Genomic DNA, 19,460 nt, shown 5'->3' on the forward strand with positions numbered 1-19,460 from the left:
ATCCAAATATTAATATTTTCATTCTTTACATAAACAAAATTTATATAAAGGCTCTGCAAACTTCCACCTCTCCGCACAACATCACTACTAAAGACGGCTCAAAATCAATTAAAGTATCGCGAATTCAAATTTGTAAAATAATTCTAAAATTAAAGAAATGTTCTATTTTAAGCTTGCGAATTTTAATCGATTGATTTCAGAAAGTTTGGCCCTGCCTGACGCAGCCGTGATTTATGCCGTATTCAGGTTCCACCCACGTCCCCATCAAATTCATTACGATTGGGCGTGAACCAAACAGAACAAGTACTCTGTTTATATATTTTTTTCCATGGCACCACATCTTTCGACACTTCTGCCCTGCATCCTAGAGTCCACTCCTGAATTCATGCCGCTGTCATTCCACAGCCATCCCAAAAGCACGCACATTCTGTGGTGGCTGAGGAAGATGGCACGTAGATCGCAGCGCCGATACGCCTGGCCATTTTGTGTCCCTATTTTGAGCCGCCTTTGTTTCCCACAAAGCTCGCCTGTCGGGGTACCGCTTTAGTCGAGCCAGTGCGCAACAGTAAAGCGACACCCGCGTCAAGTTAACGTAGCGTCAGCGAGGGCCTGTTATCGGAAGCGCAAGAAACCGGCGATACATTCGTTCAAGCAGTTGTCGCTAGGAGTGCGGCTGCGAACAAAAAAAAAATAATAATAATAAAGATTAGAAATGCAACATGCTTGCACAACTGTTCAGCTGTTTATAGTTGCGAGCTTCGAGAGACACAACAATTGTGCGTGCTGAGTTTAAAAGTAGAAAATGAAATAAAACGAAGGTTGGTTTTGGGCCAGTAGTCTTTAACACATAGGTGAGTGTTCTCTGCACCACTGGAATTGTCACGTGCTTTCGTTTGAGGAACAATGCTAGGTAGCAGTTCACAACTTCGTGAGACTACTTGTAAAATGCCTTCTGAGCAGTTATTCTGCGGGTTGTTCTATTTTACGGACGTGCTCTGTAGCTAGCTAATAACTAATAATGCAATGGGATATCTTTTTATTCCTGTAGTACTACGTAATATCGTTTTATTCCCATATTCCTACGTATCAGTTTTAATGTTACCTGCTTACCTTTAGTTTCCTGCTATAGAACTCCACAGCTCTAACTATTTTGCATAGTAAAACTTCAGTCGTCCATTGAAATCATCGTACGATTTACTTAGTTGAATAATATCGCACACGGTGGTTGCGAAAATCTGCCTCCACACTTCTAGTATCTTGTTGTTTTGAATTCGGCCAAATGAAATGTACAAAGAATTCAATCTATACAGTACAAAAGCTGATGCATGCGAATGGCCGTTGCAAATACCTCTCCAGCTTGTCAGCACGTACGCCCAAAACAGCGTAGTACTCACAAACGCGCTTTTGTCGAAATTTGTAAACTCCCAGCCTTTTTGCTTTTTACGTAGGATATATATTAGTCTCGTCAGTGAAGGGTGCAGTACATTATTCCTCATCACCTCCGTGGACTACGGTTGATTGTTTAGTGTTGTTTTCGGCGACACAAAGGGTGCCCGGAAGTTGAAATTCACAGAAAAAATGTCATAGCTCAAACATATCACTACTAGCACAGGCTAATTTCATCTAGAAGGAGTCCTGCAAAAGAGTTAATCTCGTTTTCATTTTCTTTCTATAGACCTGACAGATCAGTGCTCTTGTGTTCTTTTGTTTTAAAAACTTTTCAGCTATCGTTTTGTTTCAATTTTTTTTCCGACTCTGCGGTAAGGAATTCAACTAATATTTTCGTCTCGCTTAAGGTGAGGCTTGGCGGTGGGCGTTGTAGGAAGCTTTTCCCCTGTTTGAGTTGTTCTACATAACACATTTAATCATCATGTCTGTGAAGTCCGAATAGGGAGTCACCGACCTTAGCAGATAGAAATCAATGAAAAGAGGAGAAGGTGGTGAGCGATAAAAGAAGGAAAAGAGTAGAGGAAGGAAATGCAGTGACGCTGTTGTGAACAGAGAAGGGGAAAGAAGAAAGAAAGCAAAAAAATAAAACCCTGTGCCGAAGCTTCCGTCCTTACCGCTTAGAGCTTAGCGTCCTTAGCTAATCACGCATCGATATGGCCTCTCGTGTACTGTTATCATCCGCAGGAGTGCTGCCAGACTTTTATTTCCCTCGCTATCTCACACCTCGCTTTGCTTCTTAATTTACTCATTGCATAAGCGAAAGGATGCAGGCAGGAAGCGCAAATGCTCGAAGGGAACAGAGTCATGATTTCCTCCGCGGGTGAATGGGGAAACGAAAGGCAAGATGAAGTTGTGATTTCCGACACGCGAGAAGCCAATCGGCCGTGCAGCTAATCCGGGGTTCACCGGACGGGCTATACTTCTCTATCAGCCAGAGTGACGACAATAAGAGCTATGGAGGGCGGAAATTCAACGTTCGAAGCTACCTCCTTTCATAAGCGGGCTGGAGAGAAAGTTAAGGAATTGTCTGCGCGAAGCACTTACCGCCACTACAGCTCAGCCACAAGACCCCGCTAATTGTTTAAGTTAGCTGCCTAGCTTGAATATATTTAATGCGTTAGCATTAAGTGGGTATGTTTGCAAGGTGATGTCACCAGAAGCTTGTCGGCGAGATTACATTCGAACGAAACGAGTGATAAGAAAACGAATGCATGCACTAGACAGAGGATGACAACTGTGTCCGCGCTCCGAGCACCGCTCGCTTCTCGGAAGAGACGGGCGGCCGTTCCGAAGATCGCCCGTCGCGGTCCGTGAGCAAAGCCCTCGAGGCCTGCAGCTTCCCTCTGCGCTGGGTTGGCGTTCGCCCGTGGTCATAAAACTGGGCTCACCACTCGCGCACGACGCACAAACGCAAGTCGTCCCCGGCATTTTCTGGCAAAGCCCGGTTCGATGAATCCGTCCACGACAATATATATAGACTGATATTCTTGTATAATCTACGTAAGGTGGCGGTTAGTCTAACGACGAAATCCCAAATATGCTATCGCAAAAATTGACCTGTATTATGCGGCTGTCTGAGAAGCCGCAGAAATGGAGTGCGGTGTTGGCGAGCTACGCTTTAGAGTTTTTTTAGCTTTTGTCCACGTCTCGAGTATTTGTGCCTCACCACGCGCAATGTAGCGACCTACAGTAACATGCATGCATTCAGTTTCATTGAGCAAATGCTTCTTACTATTTCGGAATGAGCTGGCATAAAGCGCTCTGGACTAGTTCTATCTATGCCAACGATACTTCCAGGGGAAATATTTCCCAATACTACTTTTATTATGTCACAGACTATTCGAGCAAGGAACTGTAAAGCACCTTTGGAGAAAACTTCCTTAATTAGTAAGAACGCATAGTTATGATCATTGAAGTATTATAAGACGCTGAATCCTCACGTCAGCTGCTGTTCGAAAGGTTAAGCGTGAACGCTATAGTCTGTGATGCCCGTGAGTCATCGTCATCATCATAAGCTGGACTATACCCACTGCAGGGCGAATGCCTCTCCCATATTCCTTTAATATAACCCGGTCATGTGCTAACTGTATTCACTTGATCTCGGCGAAATTGTTAACTTCATCCACCCACCTAATTATATGCCGCGCCTTGCTACGCTTTCCTTCCGTTGGAATCCAACTTACTGCTCTTAGCGCGACCAGCTTTTATTATCTTTCCGCCCTATATTCCCTGCCCATGCCCACTATTTTCTTGATTTCCACTAGAATTTCATTAACTAGAGTTATTTATCTGATCCACTCTGAACGCTTTCTGTGTCTTAATGTTACACCTACCGTTTTCCGTTCCATAGCTCTCTTCGTTGTCTTCAACTTAAGTAGAACCCTTCACGTTGGCCTCCACGTTTCAGCTCCATAGTTGAGTACAGGTAGGAGTACACAGGTGTAAAGAACCAAATCGTATGCGGTCTGAATCGATTCCCTGTGCTATAAACCAACACATATCTCAAGTAGGAGTAATGGTAGAGAGGTTCGTAAACTGCAGATAGAAAAGTATCCCTGGCTGACATAAAGTCACGCCTTTGTTGTCGATAAGCTCAGGGCAGTAATCTTAAGACCGGGTCAAATCGTGGTGGTTTGGTCACGCTTACAGGATATGGTGTGCTATTTCCCAACGTATAATGTGCGATAACTACAAAGGTCTTTGATGGAATATGACAACAAATTAATTGAAAATCTCCTTAATATTTTGTTTGTGTTTGGGATGTTGCCCATAACCTTGTAAAAAAGCTGAATGAAGTGCTTGCACCGATGCACTCTTACGTAAGTAGGTGTCTACTAGCCAGGTACGATAACGCGCACAGTAAAAGAGCTGACACGCGACAGCAGTGCTGTTTCAGCGTCATGCGCGTCTTGGAGGAATAAATATGCTTTTATCTGGAGTGCTTTTCCCCCAGATAAGCTTTTTGCCTGCATAGCGCTAGAGATATGCTCCACGAACCGGTTACGCGGTGGCCTTCTTTTAAGGCTAGTAAATAAAACTGCGCAAATTGGGGTTTAACGCGAGCATTTGTGTTACATACTTTTGAAGACAATTCCCAAATTATGAATTGGCTCTCTTTTCTTGAAGGCAGTAATAAGAAAGTGAGCCAGTATAGATTTTTACTATAATATTCAACATTGGAGAGCGGAAAATACAAGCACTGCAACGTATTAACGCTATGTCTCCTTCTGTTCAAATATTTGTTACAGTTAGCTGGAACATCTGGTGTAGAATCAATGTTACCCGCGCCGCCGCTTCCCGAATTCGCCGTAGCTTGAACTCTGTGATTCAGTGAGTGATTACTTCCTAATTCACAAATATGATTCCATGAAAATGCATCAAGAAAAAGTTTTCTTGGCAGTGTTTTCAGGGCGGTGCTTGCTGAAACTTTCCTTTGTCGAACCCCTCATCTTTCCCGGCGGCCTGCCAGCGATGTTGCTCCAAGTTGCGTAAGAGCGAAAGTAAACGAGCGAGGAGAGCCACTTCCTTGTTCTGACGGGTGCCGCACGCAAACCGCGCTAGGGGCGTGCAGAGCGTGAGAAGTGAGCTGAAATCTTGGTCTGCCTTCAGCGGAACAGGGCGTGTTCTTTCGCCTTTCTCGACCAGTTTCTCTGGATTTCGGCTGCACTTAACGCGACTGTGTTCTTTCGTGCTTTAGATCTTTGGACGAGGGATCAGCTATCCAGCATCCACCTCCTTAGGGGTGAATAATATAAAGCAAACTCTGGTCGAGGCTGTCTTTCTTCACAGCGCTTTGAACAGAGCACGTAAAAAACAAGTCGTCTTATCACCAACATGATGCTTTCAATACACAATGCATCCATTTGCCTCAGAATGCAGTTTCTTCTTCGTTATAAATTTTTTGTTATCCACAGCTAAACACATACTGCATGCCTCGAAGTAGCGTAATTATCTGCCCGCACTTCCATATGTCGTCTGTAGTGGCGTAGTTTCCGTGAGGCGCACGTTTCTGAATAGCCAATGAATTAAACGTCTACTAAATGTAGTAAAAGATGGCAGAGATGACACTTCGTAGAAGAAAAATACAAATGCGCAAACAAATCACCTATTAAAACGATTCTTCATTTCCATGCCTCCTCATCACACGGCCCCTTTTCGACAAACCGCTTCTTATAAAATAGTATACGGCAGCGTTCACATAAAGGTAGGCACCTAGAAATCACGCCATTTTTTTCTTTTATTCTTTTATTACGAATGCAATACTACTCTAGGTTTCGAGCCTTCAGTGTAACGCTGCGGTAGCCACGTCTTACCCACGTGACGCTGTGACGTCATACCCCACGTGGCACTAGGGTGAGAGCTGGGCTACCAACTCAAGCTATAGTGTTCTAGAACACTACTCAAGCGGTCGGCGTAGCGCAGCGGTAGCCACGTCTTACCCACGTGACGCTGTGACGTCACATCCCACGTGACACAAAAGGGAGAGATTGGCTCCCAACTCAAGCGGTCGGCGTGGCGCGGTCGGAGCCGCAGCTCAGTTGGCAGGAGCTGCTAACTTGAGTCTCTCGTTTCACATTGGACGGTTATGTCAGAATTGGCTTGCTAGGACCCTGGCATTCACGTTACCCCTATAAGCCACTAAGGCACGTTCGTATGGGTTGGTTAAAGTGGAGCTTTATATGGTGGGCTGAGGAAGAAAAAGAGAACAACACTTGGTCACCCGCAGCTAATGCTTTCGTTCGATAGTTGGTTCAGCAGTGTTGACATATATATATATATATATATATATATATATATATATATATATATATATATATATATATATATATATATAATGTTATATATATTATATATATATAGTCAGTCTAAGTGCTTTGGCGGCCTTCAGCGACTCACGCTATGAAGGATGCCGTTCCGCATAGTTACCACCGCTATGGTTTTTCTAATATGCACTGACGTTGTACGGAACACGGACGCCTTTGCGTTCGCCACCATCCGAATGCGGCCTCCGCGGTCGGGATCCAACCTGCTTACTCCAGCTTAGCAGTCGAGCTTTATAACCACTGAGCCACCACAGTGAGACAGTTACTGCTGATTCCGTTGTGACTACGATCGCGATCGCTGCCGCCATATATTATAGAAGCGACATTAAAAAACGTCCCTGTGCCGTGCAAAGTGAGCACATAATAATTCAATCAATCAGTGGTTATATTTATTTTTTCTAATATTACACTGATTCGGGCTGAACAAAATTGGAGACCGCTTACCTCAGTCGATTTGTAGCTCTGTTTATATAATTAAATGTTGCAACGTTATCCTGTCTGCTCTATTTTATACCACCTTGTAATGCAGGTATTGTAAGGTGGCCCTCTGGCTGTTTTCACATCGGGACGTTCTAGCGTAATACGTATGTAACCAGCACTGAATAAATATGAAGTCTGAAATATTTGGCATGGTCTAAATTATTAAGAAGTGCTCCACTACGGCTTCATTCAAAGCTATATGCGTATGACTGATGGCTATTAAACTCAGATTTACTTAGTGGTAGGCTGTAAATAAGCGCCCACATTTCTTCTGTCAACAAAAGCCATTAACCATTTTTGGGCTGCTTGAAATAAAACCAAAATTCAAAGTCACGATAGAGCCACTGCATGTCGTCGTTTGCAAAAATCTTAGCACCACTTTTGTGATGTGGTTTTTATTACCTCCCCCCGTGTTTCCGTGTTTCACAAGCAAGCTCACCTAGCACTTGGCGTACCGTTTTCTCACTTGTATTTGCATGGACTTTTATCTACGTCCATATTAAAGCACAGTTTAAGAAATGGTCCATTGGCTAGCGTCAACTTTGACAGGTGAGAACAGAAAATAAATTCTATGAGCAAGGCTATAGTTTTTGTACTCTTCAACGAGCAGAATTTGCAGTGCTCAATTGGTTTACCTTGTAGTTTTGTCTCCCAGTTTTAAAAGAAATCGCTAACGAATATGACATCAACTACCGGCTAGCCTCAGTCCTATTTCTCTTTTTTCGGTGTTTATTTTAACGAAACCATTGAAGAATCGGAACTTTTTCAGGGTATTGCTATCTAGCAACCATTCAACTACACGCTCGAGAATATGGATGGGAACGTGAGTGATCATTACTCGGACACGGCAGAGGTACTCAACAGACGTTACTGCCGATGTGTACTGATTTTTTGGGAGTTAGACATCAGCCCAAGAAGAGCGTCTGACTCGCTGGGAAAAACGCAATCTGGTTTCCTCAAGCAGTCTTCACGGTCACGCGCTGTTGAGCGGCGCATTGATAACCACGCTGTATGGCTTCGCTGCGAGGCGCGCAGGGTGTGCAGAATCGCCTCCTGGCCGTATCAGGCAGAAGGGGCCTTTGCGGACAACGTCATTATCAGCAGTTTGTTTCCGTCGTAACTGATCCAGAGCGCACTGGAATTCGCCTTCATTGTGGCTACATGCGTCGCGTTTAGCTCGGTGGTCAGGTGTAGGCTTGCTTCGCCGTTTCTTTGTTCTTTTGCACTCTTCCTACCCACAAATCTATGGTACTTGTAGCTCGTCTTTCTTATCTTGATAAACGACCGCATCTCTTATCATTTCGCGAGCAGTGAGACACACACTTGAAAGGCAGTCAGACTTCCTTCCGCCAGCTGTGACATTTATAGGAGCCGACGCTTCACCACTTTTTTTTTTCGCTTTGGAAAAGGTACGTGCGTCGATTTTGCACACCTTTTTAATATTTTTTAACTCCTTCCGGGTTAAATAAGAGTTATTTCACTTCTCCAAGTTTTAAAACGGAGCTCTTGACGGACCCTAAATAAAGATAGACCTGTCTGTAGGATCTGTGCGAAGCGCAGTGTACGGGCCCATCACTTGGCCAACTGCGTTTTAACTGCTAACCGTAATGAATATTGTTGCAGGGTTGTCCACTAACCAGTTTGTAGTGCCGGGAAACTCATGGCAATGACAGATTAGAAGCGCTTATACGCTTGACAGCACAAAACCTGCCGCAGAGCATGTTTCTTTTGTACAGGTGCTGCCCTAGACAGTAGCTGCCACTGCCGCCTATTGGAATTTAGGACGCACTCTGAACAAACGTTTGCATACAGGCGTGTACTGTTGAGACCCTTCTAAAACTGTTTATAGACTTTGTATAGGCTGCTTACAGAACCTATATCTATTATTTTCACATTCGGCATTTTTTATCGCGTAATCATGTATGCACTATTCTTTTAGACCTCTTTATATCTTATCGACACAATAGAATCTATTGGATATCCATTGTCCCGAATTTGCATCAGTCAATACATAGAAAATAGTCTTAGAAGGGTGTACGCCCATGAATCTGTAAATATTCCACACGACTTATTTTAAAAAGTCTATAGCCAGTGTAACGAGGGAACACGGGAAAGCTACAAAAACTGGAGCTAACATTGCTATTGTTTTTTTACACGTTTCTTACTTTGCTTTTTGTTGCCGCGGTGACAGGTATGTTTTAGGGAATACTGACAATACATGCGCTGGCAAAACTTGAGTGAGCTGCTTTTCTGGATATGGCAGGCCCGTTGTATCAAGAAAGGCTTCATTAATTGCTTAGAAGATATAATATTTAAGTGTAAATTTTTTGTCCCGTCATCAATTCAAGCTCGAAAAGTCAACAGTGCAACTATACCAGTAGTACTATCCCTGCCTCAATCTGAACGCCGCTGCAGGAAATTGAGAATCCGCTAACACAAAGTGGCATTACATTATTTAAATAAACACTTACCTATTTGCTTAAAAATATGCCCGTGGTTAGGACCCTTGTAGTTTATTTTGTGAGAAATTGTTAATGAAAGCTGCGTTTCTTTCATTGAAAGTATCTCCTTTGTGGTAAGAAGGCGCCACGTAATATTCCCATACATGGCTACTGCTCCTGTATTCGCGTTTAAGAATGAACGAAAAAATATAATGCGGTATTCGATATAGATGTAAGACTTAATTTCATTATTTCCTTAACGCTTAAACCTTGCTACAAAGTTGACGTTCTACTGTTCGTTTGAAGGACGCATATAACAAAAATTGGACTGGGGAGTATAGCGATGTCCTTTTATTTGCCAGAGGAGCAGGAACATGAGTGGTGTTCACTGCAGACGAATGCTAGCAATCTGTTATTTGATTTGATTTAAACGTACTTTATTGAATACCAAGACTCATGACGATAGATGGAGGTAAAGGGGAGTGTACAGAATCTTCATTGTTTGTACAGGTCATCACTGAAATCATATTGCTCTGACCAGGCCACTAAGGGAGCCATACTTGGCAAATATCATTCGTGTGTTAGCGTCAGTTCTTAGAAGGGAATGGTAGTTCAGGCGGTAGGGTTCGATCTCGGAGCGCCCATTACAGCGTAAAATAGTGAGGAAAAGTTGGTGGCGATGCTATATAAGTAAAGACAGAATGCATTGGGATCTGATTACCATGTGCAATCGTAACCTAGGTATGAAGTATCCGTTTAGTCAGCATCGCATCGGCTATAAAACAAAATCTGAGTTATGCTAATAAAAAAAAAAAGAAAAATACTGGAGCAAGAGAGTGGTGGAAGACGAGACGAATAGGAATGCGCCGATAATCTGCCTAGGAGTTGATGCTGTCACGAATGCACGTATGCAGCACAGGTATTAACTGCTCTACAGTGTCTCGCTCTGTAGTGTCACGCTCTGAGTGTCTCTCAGTGTCACGCTGTGTCTCGCTAAGCATCGAGACACTGCGTTTTCAATACAACGTAATCAACGGAAATGTATTTGAGTGCTTAGCTTGATACGCCAGATCAATCATAAAACATCTTATGTGCTCCGTTAGCTATTCTTTTTCTCTTATACGGCTTTCAACTATGAACCTATTAGGATTCCACAAAGAAAAATGTCAGGATCGCACGCTCTTCAGACAGCCAGCAGCGAGAAAATGAGCTCATACCCGTGCATTTTCCCTGAATTGGCTATTTTTGTTTGGATGATGAATTCATTTTCCTCTTGGAATAACGCCATCGCAACTGTTAAATTATTGCAGCGCGGCTCAAAAGCTGCAGAGAGAGAAACCAAAATCAAGTTATCCACACGCCATGCCTGGGATGTGTACTTCTTAAAATACATTACAGCGTAAAATAGTGAGGAAAAGTTGGTGGCGATGCTATATAAGTAAAAAAAAACACACACACACACACACACACACAAAAAAAAAAACGAGCTGTCGGGTTTCTTAACACTAGTTTTTCCAAAACAAATATTCAGCGAAGGTGTCACCCCAAATTTTACAAAATGATTTTCTATGTGTTAATAGTGCGATTCCATTATCACTCCGAATGTCTAATTTCCCGATAGTTTAAGCAACTAATCATGCACTATTTAAATAAAGAGTGTTCACTGGTGGTTATTTCAGTTCTGATAAAAAGTTTGTGTTTTCCATGTGCATGTGTGTATGTGACGTGATCGGGTGCATGAGTTCAGCGACATGCGTGCCGATACTTGGTCAATTAATAATTTAGCGTTGTCGCTAAGGTCTTGAGAGGATTGTGGTATATTCAGTCTCAACTCTCAAATGATGTTCATTGTAACGTGTTCTTCTGTTAAGGCAACTATTTCATCACAGGCATTTGTCAGCCATTAAGTATTCAAAACATTTTGTTTCTCTTTCTCCTCCATCGCGTCTTTTGACAATTCGAATCGCCCTCAGCAAGTAATCCATTGAAGAGGTTCTAAAGAGTGTAGTGAGTTGACGGTGCAGTCAATGGTCAGTCACGAAATCTCTTTGCTGGGCTGAAGCGATCAGTACGAAAAAAACAAATTCCCGTGGAAAAGCCGCCTAAACAGACTCTCCTAAATAAAAACGTTATGCGGCTTCATTACAGGTTACATTGGGAAAAGCTGAGGTGTGCGAATATTAAACGTTTATCTAACCACACGAAATAATCGTAATGCTTTTCTTAAGTTTATCGCATAGAACCACAAATCGCCTCCACGGAACAGAGTGGTGCAAAAACTAAATAAATAACGTTTATCAGATAGTGCGAGGTTGTCATGTGCTCTCTCAAGCGCGGAAGGCGGTTCCGTTCGTCCGACCTATGCAATATACAGCCGGCGCAATTGATCCGTCTGAATTACGTCCTATCCTATGGTGGTATGCACTGGCGTCCCCATGACGCCCAACCGCGTCGCCGGCCACCATGCATGATTCTGCTCCGAAAGTGTACTTTCGTCGTGTCACGGTGGCTCGCGTGCCACATCCATATTGGCGCTTAGTTTCCGCATGCATTGGCAATCGGTCCTGTACTTATCGCACACGATATCTGCATGAAAGTGCATTTCAAACAAACGCCACTTAGAGCGCGCAGATGCGCAGGTTAGCGCTGCTCGAGTCGATGTACGCAGAAAAAGAGCAACGATTAACGTTTTTCGTAGATTCGATTTATTTCGATTAAAATCGGACAACAGCGACAACAGCCTATACGTAAACCCGGGAATACGCGCGTTTAAGAACTTGAGAGGAAGATTGGGTTGATTTATGAGGTTCAACGTCCCAAAGCGACTCAGTCTATGAGAGACGCCATAGCGTAGGATTCTGGAAATTTCGAGCACCTGGGGTTCTTTAACGTGCACTGACATCGCACAGCACACGGGCGCCTTGCTTTTCGCCTCCAGCGAAAAGCGGCCGCCGAGGCCGGGATTCCATCAAGGAGGACTCGACCTGATGGCTGCGGCGGGTCTGTGGTGCTCTTGCATTACTCTGGATGGCGTATCTGGGCGGAACCCTTAATTTCCTGCTGTAGAACATATGCGAACTAGACATGGTGCTTTAGATTTTAACCTGTAGGTTATCTGCGAACATTTTGGGCAAGATGCATTCAGAATAGGCGCAGTAGGGGCACCCTTAAACGTGCCCAAAAGCTGTATGAAATAAAATAACTTCGTCTTGTTTAGGGCCTTGAAATGAGCTTTTAGGGAATGCACTTCGGTTTGCCAAAGGTGTGGCCACCCTGGCGATAACGTCCTTTTTCCTTGCCCACTAAGTGGAAATATTTGCAGCGTCAGGGTGATAATGCAGGCTCGCCGCTTATCTCTGCTAAGTGCCAGCTTTCTCGGCACCGGCTTTTTCGGCAACGCAAGTGATCTGTGTTTAAGATTCCACCACGAAATGCTGACGCGACAGGGATGAAGCGAGGAATATCGAGTATCAGCTACACACTCGCGTGTCCTAGCTTATCCCTTGCTTACAACACTGCGCCACTAAAGGCAATTCATAGGGCTGATAAATTTTTCCAGGCGCTTCATCCCATACAGTGCAGAGCTGTCTCGGCCGCTCACTGACCTTCTCCGGTCAACCGCTGGCCTGTCTTGGTTATCAGCAGCCCGGGCCGCCTTTACTGCCGCAAAACAAGCGGTCGCGAACACTGCTTCTGGTTCATGCGCGCAGCACCGCCCCTACGGGACTGATGGTGAATGCCTCCAGCGTGTCCGTGGGAGCCGTCTTACAGCAGTACATTAACTCCGAATGAAGACCATTGTCTTTTTGCTCTCGAAAGTTACTTCCTGCTGAAACCCGCTACAGCGTCTTTGGCCGAGAGCTTCTGGCCATTTACTCCGTGATACAACACTTTCGGCATTTTGTAGAAGGATGCCAGTTTCACGTGCTGATCGATCATAAGCCTTTGAAGTATTGTATTCCGCACTAATTCCTCGAAGTACGCCTCTCGCGAACTCCGCAAACTCGCCTATATCTCGGAGTTTACAACCGACATTTGCTATGCGCAAGGTGCCACCAACACTATCGCTGATGCCCTCTTTCGTATCGCCGCGGTAGACACTTCCACCGTCGATTGGGCCGCATTCTCTTCCGCCCAGCAGAATGACCGTGAGCTCGCCGCTTTTCGAGAGAACTCCCTCCGACTACGGCTTGTGCCCCATCCACCACAGGGCTCGCCTGAGCCCTTGTGGTGCGATGTGTCAACAGGCCTTCCTCGCCCTTTTGGTCCGGCTTCACTACGTCATCCCATCTTTCATTTTCTACATGAGATATGCCACCCAAGCATTCGGGCTACTCGGCGACTTGTCACCCGGCGCTATGTTTGGCCCGGAATCAACGCTGATATGCGTACTTGGACGCGCCTGTGCCTGCCCTGCCAGACGACTAAGATCTGCCGTCATACCAAGACACCTTCCCAGGCCTTCCTGCCCACTAGCCGTCGTTTCAACCATGTATATCTCGACATCGTGGGCTCTCTACCTATGTCTCGAGGCTACCGTTATACCCTGACCATGGTCGACCGTTTAACTCGCTGGCCGAAGGCAGTCCCCATTCCTGACATCACCACGGAAACTGCTTCCCGCGCCTTCATCTCTGCGTGGGTATCTCGATTTGGTTGTCCTAGCACCGTGACAACCGACCGTGAACCGCCATTTTGAGTCCTCCTTTTTGGCTTCCCTTAATCATATTCATGGCGCCAAGCATCGCTGTACCACTGCATATCACCTGTGTACCAACGGCATTGTGCAACGCCGTAATTGCCAATTGAAGGCCACCCTAGCTGCTCAGTTATCAAGGGACTTTAAGCTGTTCGCCTCAATTGCGCCACCTGGGTTGACTCCTTACCCTTTGTGCTCCTTGGTCTAGGGGCTGTCATCCGGGGAGACTTACAGTGTTCAGCTGCTGAGCTGGTGTATGGTAGTGCTCTGCGTCTTCCAGGAAACTTACTTACATCACAGCAGCTCCCAGCCCAGCTCTAAGAATTCCTTCAACGCCTTTTGGGCTGCGTTAAAGACCCTCGGCCTACTCCACCGCGTCCCTCCCGCCACTATGCCACTTTAGTGCACCCTGACCTGGCCACTTCGACCGACGTTTTTGTTCGCCGCGATGCTGTCCGAGCTCCACTAATGCCGGCCCACGACGGACATTTCCGCGTTATCCGCCGCACTCCCAAAACCGCTACCCTCCTACAGAACGGCCGGGCAGATACCGTGAGCTTAAACCGCCTTAAGCCGGCTTACAGGAAGACGGCACTGGACAGCCTCGCATCGCCACCTGACCTCCTGCTGCAGTGCATTCGCTGGTCTTCCGTCCGTTTCGATTTCAAGACAAGACGGGGAGCCCTGCAGCGCCCTCTTGGGTGGCGCCGGGAACCCGGATATAGCGCACCGCCCTACAAAGACAATAAAGACGGTGCCTGGTTGTGGCTCGTGCAACATCTTGCAAGCAGTCTTGTTCTGGTGCCAATCAACTGCAGTCTTGTTCCTTCGCTCCTGAGGCGTTAGGCATTCCATTTGGTGCAACTGCCGTAAGGGATACCTTAAAGTTTGCTAGTGAAGTGCTGCATAAATCTGAACAGTGTATGTTGCTGGGCGAGTTGGTAGAGCATAACGGAAAACAGCGTTAGCAGACGACGGACAATGCAATAATCGCATCGATATTTTATTATGACTGGTAGTTGTTACCTTTTGCGCATCTTTCCCTTTAAAAAGAAATCTATTCTTTGAAAAAAAATTTGGTCCTATCTTTTTATTTTCTCGAGATATCTCTCTATGATGTCAGTTTTTCCCATTTACATTTCTCGCCTTCCATGACTCCGAAATCATAAATCGTGCATTCTGCGATCTAAGTCAAGGTGAATTATTCTGCGCCAAACTATTCGCCGATCCGCCACCATGCGTGCGTCCGATTCCTTCAGACTCACTATCAAAAACAGAAGCGCCAATATGCGATCTATTGCTTCCTCTCTCCAGAACGGCAGCAAGACCGTGCGTAACCTCTCTTGGCGCAAGGCAAACTCGTGCATTCCTCAGGAGGGCGCACATTGGAGAAGATGAGAGCCAAAATCGAAGACAACGTCGTCCATTCTCCCTATCCCGCCGTCGAATTACCTTGCTGCTCGTTCTACGACGCTGCAAGGAAGGCGCTCCTCAATGACCCTGACAAGTTGGCATTGGTAAGTGTACAAGCAGCGGCTTTATCGAATGCTAAGGGTGAAGTTCATATACCTTGCCCCTCCGGGGTGGTACAGTAGTAAGACGCCCGACTACTGTCCGGAATTCCCGGGTTCGAACCCGACCTCGGCGGCTGCGTTTCGATGGAGGCGAAACGAAGAGGCGTCCGTGTGCTGTGCGATGTCATCGCACGTTATAGATCCCCAAGTGGTCGAAATTACTCCGTAGCCCTCCACTACGGCTCCTCTTTCTCTTTTTCCACTTTAACTTCCATCTTCCTCCCTTCCCTTACGGCGCGGTTCAGGTGTCCACAGAAAACAAGTGAGACAGATACTGCGTCTTTCCCTTCCTGTGAACCAATTATATATTATGTAAGTTCATATATCTTAAAACGGCCTTTCTTTAAAGCAGCCGTTTAGAGCTTTACGTGGTTAGCTTGATGCTCATTTTAAAGACGAGCAGAATATTAATGTTTCCAACGTTTTTACGTTTGGTAATTAAGAAGCACAATGCATGAAATGAAATGAAATGAAAAACTTTATTTACACAAAGGGAATTCTCCCGGCGTTGGTGGGGCCCTCAGTCCAGGGCCCCAGTAGCGTCTTGCGCGCTCTGTCAATCAGCTTGATCTGGTCGTCAGGCGTCGAGCAGGACAGCGCAGCCTCCCACTGCTCCGGTGTTGGTGTGGTGTTTATTGGTGCTACCTATGTTTCTTGACAGGCCCATGTAACACGGTAGAGTGTAGGGGGTTCTCCGCATAGTGGGCATTTATTTTCATATGTGGGGTGGATTTTAATGAGTAGACTCAGATTGGGGTATGTGTTAGTCTGTCGCTGTCTCCAGGCAACCGACTGCTCTCTATTGAGATCTTCGTGGGGAGGTGGATAAATCCTCCTTAAGGCTCTTTGATGTTCAAGGATGGCTCCATAGCGTCTAGTGACTGCGTCCGGTTCCCCGTCGTTGTGCGCCCCCCGGTTGGCGTATGCTCGGGCATTGGCGTCGGCACGTTGGTTACCTTTGACAGTCTCCAGCTAGGCAAAGCACTACAGTGAACGATATGGTATAGCAGAGCAACGCCTCCCTATTTTTATAATGCCTGTTCGCTCAAACCACGACTGAGAGCACCACAATCGCGGCGCACAAATGCACTAGTCACGTGGTATTATTTGTATTTCGCGAGCTTTCTTCTGAGCCCGGAAAAAAAGATACACGTGAGACTTTCTTTGACGCAATTAATGAAATGGGGGTTTATGAAGGTGCTCTACAACTTTCCAATTCACATTTTTGATCTAAAGTCAATATTTAACAAATTAGAAAAATTAACATAATTAGCTAATTAAGTAATTGCAAAACAAAAAATTGCCTGTAGTGCGCAAGGAGGCTGGCAGTTGCATGCATTTGGTTTCACTGACCTAGCTCAAATATATTATTTTGTACCCCTTGGTTCAAGTTAGCTGGGACACCCGGTATATATATATATATATATATATATATATATATATATATATATATATATATTAGCTGCATGAGCCGACGTTACATGCATTGTGCTTCTTAATTACCAAACGTAAAAACGTGTTCACAGGAAGGGAAAGGCGCAGTATCTCACACTTGTTTCTGTGGACACCTGAACCTCGCCGTAAGCGAAGGGAGGAAGATGGGAGTGAAAGTGGAAAGAGCGAAAGAGGGGCCATAGTGGAGGGCTGGGGAGTAATTTCGACCACCTGGGGATCTTTAACGTGCACTGACATCGCACAGCACGCGGACGCCTCTTCGTTTCGCCTCCACCGAAACGTAGCCGCCGCGATACGACGAAAAGCGGGAAGGGCTTTTTTTTTTTTTTTTGTGATGTTATCTCTTTATTATTATGGCCTGCCTGGTAGTGGAGCGCCACGGAGCGTGCTGTTTGCGGCGCTGCTTATCGCTGAGATGCTGCGAGCGCTGGTTTTACAGAGGAATAGATAATGGTGTGCAGCGGCGTTGGCATCGCTATGAAAGGTTGAGGCGGCTTGTTGGAATCATGTATATTTTCTAGATACAAGATAGAACATTTCGGCAGCGTCACTGAAACTGGTAGGTAGAAATATGAAATCGGAGAGTAAATGTAGTTGGTAATAAGTTTACTATATTTACGTTCGATGCAGTCAAGTGTACTCAGGAAAATTAGAGAATGAAATAAAAAAAGGCGTGGTAAATCGACCATGAGAAGGCATTTTTTAAAACTACCAGGTGTCAATGGCTTTAACGCTGCAGTTCTGCTTTAGTCACGATACGCTGTCATCATTACGGTGATAACGAATTTTATCTCTCCGTGTAGCCTACCGCTACTATAGTTTTAGGAAGCAGAAAGTGAACTCCGTTCTCAGACGCATGGCGCTGCAGCAGATGCCAAAGCTCTTAATGGCTGCCAATTAAGTTATCGGCTTGACAGCTCTCTTGTAATTAACTCAGAGGATTCATTTGTGTGTAACGAAATAACAGCGCGAGCGAGACGCAGACGAAAAAGGGGTGAAGACCCAGAGAAAAGCAAAACCAGCGAGATGCAAAGAAAGAACTGCACGAGCGAGACACTTTTGTGGGCGAAATGGATGAATGTAACTTACAACGCTTTATTAGTCTCGCAAGGAAGAGCAATAAGCGACAAAAATAACTCGAACAACGCCTACAGCGCCTCAAGTATGCCAGCCGTGATGCTTAAGTGCTAAGCGGAGCGAACGCCGCACTCATCCCCTCTTCAAACGGCAGGTAAAGTTGCCGCTCCAGCCGATTGGTGTTTGCAAAAGCGCCGTTCCACGAAGATGCACCAGAGGGGTATGAAGCGAGAATCTGGTAGGCGAGTTGTATGATTGGGAGCGAGCCCGGAACTTGAGGGCTGCGTTCCCGTACGCAGGCAGCTTGTACCTAAAGTCACAGGAAATTTTTCTTGTACCCTAATGGGTGGCGCCACATTTTGGCAACTAACTGAAATGAGGTCTACCGGCTGTTTGGCGACTCTTTATGACATGTCTTTTCATTAGTATTCTGATGCTATCCATCTGTACCCCCGCGGACAACAGAAAACTGAACACGCGATTTGATTCTAATATTTTTCACGCGTTGCATAATTGAAGCTAGCAGTTATGTGCGAACCGGTAGTAGACGTCAGCGCCCTTTTTCTTTGACATATATCGTTTTCTTATCTTTAGTGCAGAAAGTGTGATTTTAATTTGAACAGAAAAGCGTGCTCCGTTTACTTATGTCCGAAACTGTACACATTTTCGTGTTGTATAGGAGATAACATCAAATACACATCTGGCATGTGTTGCCGTAAGTTTTCCTCTCCTGGAACGTCTTTGTCATTCTCCACTGGTACCCTGGTACCCGGAACCCGAGCACCGGGAACCCGGGCATAGTTATCTGGGGCTACAACTGCGCGCACTTATTTTGCTGATCCCTCCTTCTTCAGGTATTAGCTGCAGTATCCTAGCTTTTGCGTACAGAACCCGCGCTCCTGACATCGTCATCGAAAGCGACGCCGACGAATGAAAAGGACGCCAATTATTAAACCTAAAAACACATTATTGCAAAACCGTACTGCTGCTTGCATCAGTGCCTTCAATACTTGTTCAATCTGGGCTCAGCTGCCGAAATTCAGCTCGAGGAACTTAAATGCAGGCGGACGGTACCGTCGATGTGACATGCGGAGAACTCTTCAAGCTCATGCAGCGGTACGCCGCTGGCTTTCAAGAGCATGGTCTGGAGCCTGGCCACCGTGTCTGCGTCCATGTCGGCACCAGTGTCGACAACTTTGCTGCCATGTGGGGGTGCGTCTTCGCCGGAGCAAGCATCGTGCTGGCCAAAACGTCGCTCACTGAACGTAAGCCACCGACGTCAAACATTTAGCGCTTTGTAGTGAGGTCCTGTTTCAAATTTGTTGTTTTTGTTTTCCTTTTTTGCCGCAAGATCCAAGCGAATGGTCTCGAAACGTTTTTCAGCAGTATTTCTTGGAATTAGCGCCCACCCTAGCGCCGCCTATAAATGTTTAGGACGACAATGCTAACAATTTAAGCATGT

At 45.5% G+C, this 19,460-nt stretch overlaps 1 protein-coding gene across 2 annotated transcripts in view; it reads left to right on the forward strand.

Annotated features, from left to right (window-relative positions):
• The first annotated feature begins 7,911 nt into the window (after positions 1 to 7,911).
• LOC146208057 (luciferin 4-monooxygenase-like) overlaps positions 7,912 to 19,460 on the forward strand; it is a 39,316-nt gene continuing 27,767 nt past the window's right edge. Inside the window, exons 1-3 of one of the 2 annotated variants that reach the window (XM_084591725.1) lie at positions 7,912 to 8,161; positions 15,207 to 15,409; positions 19,062 to 19,263. In XM_084591725.1, the coding sequence (XP_084447851.1) occupies positions 15,287 to 15,409; positions 19,062 to 19,263 (325 nt within the window). In that variant the 5' untranslated portion in view covers positions 7,912 to 8,161; positions 15,207 to 15,286. The remainder of the gene's footprint in view (positions 8,162 to 15,206; positions 15,410 to 19,061; positions 19,264 to 19,460) is intronic. The other variant, XM_084591726.1, reaches the window with a different exon arrangement.

This window comes from Amblyomma maculatum, chromosome 1 (genome assembly GCF_055883805.1).
Source record: "Amblyomma maculatum isolate TAMU_Amacu chromosome 1, ASM5588380v1, whole genome shotgun sequence".
Taxonomy (NCBI): domain Eukaryota; kingdom Metazoa; phylum Arthropoda; class Arachnida; order Ixodida; family Ixodidae; genus Amblyomma; species Amblyomma maculatum.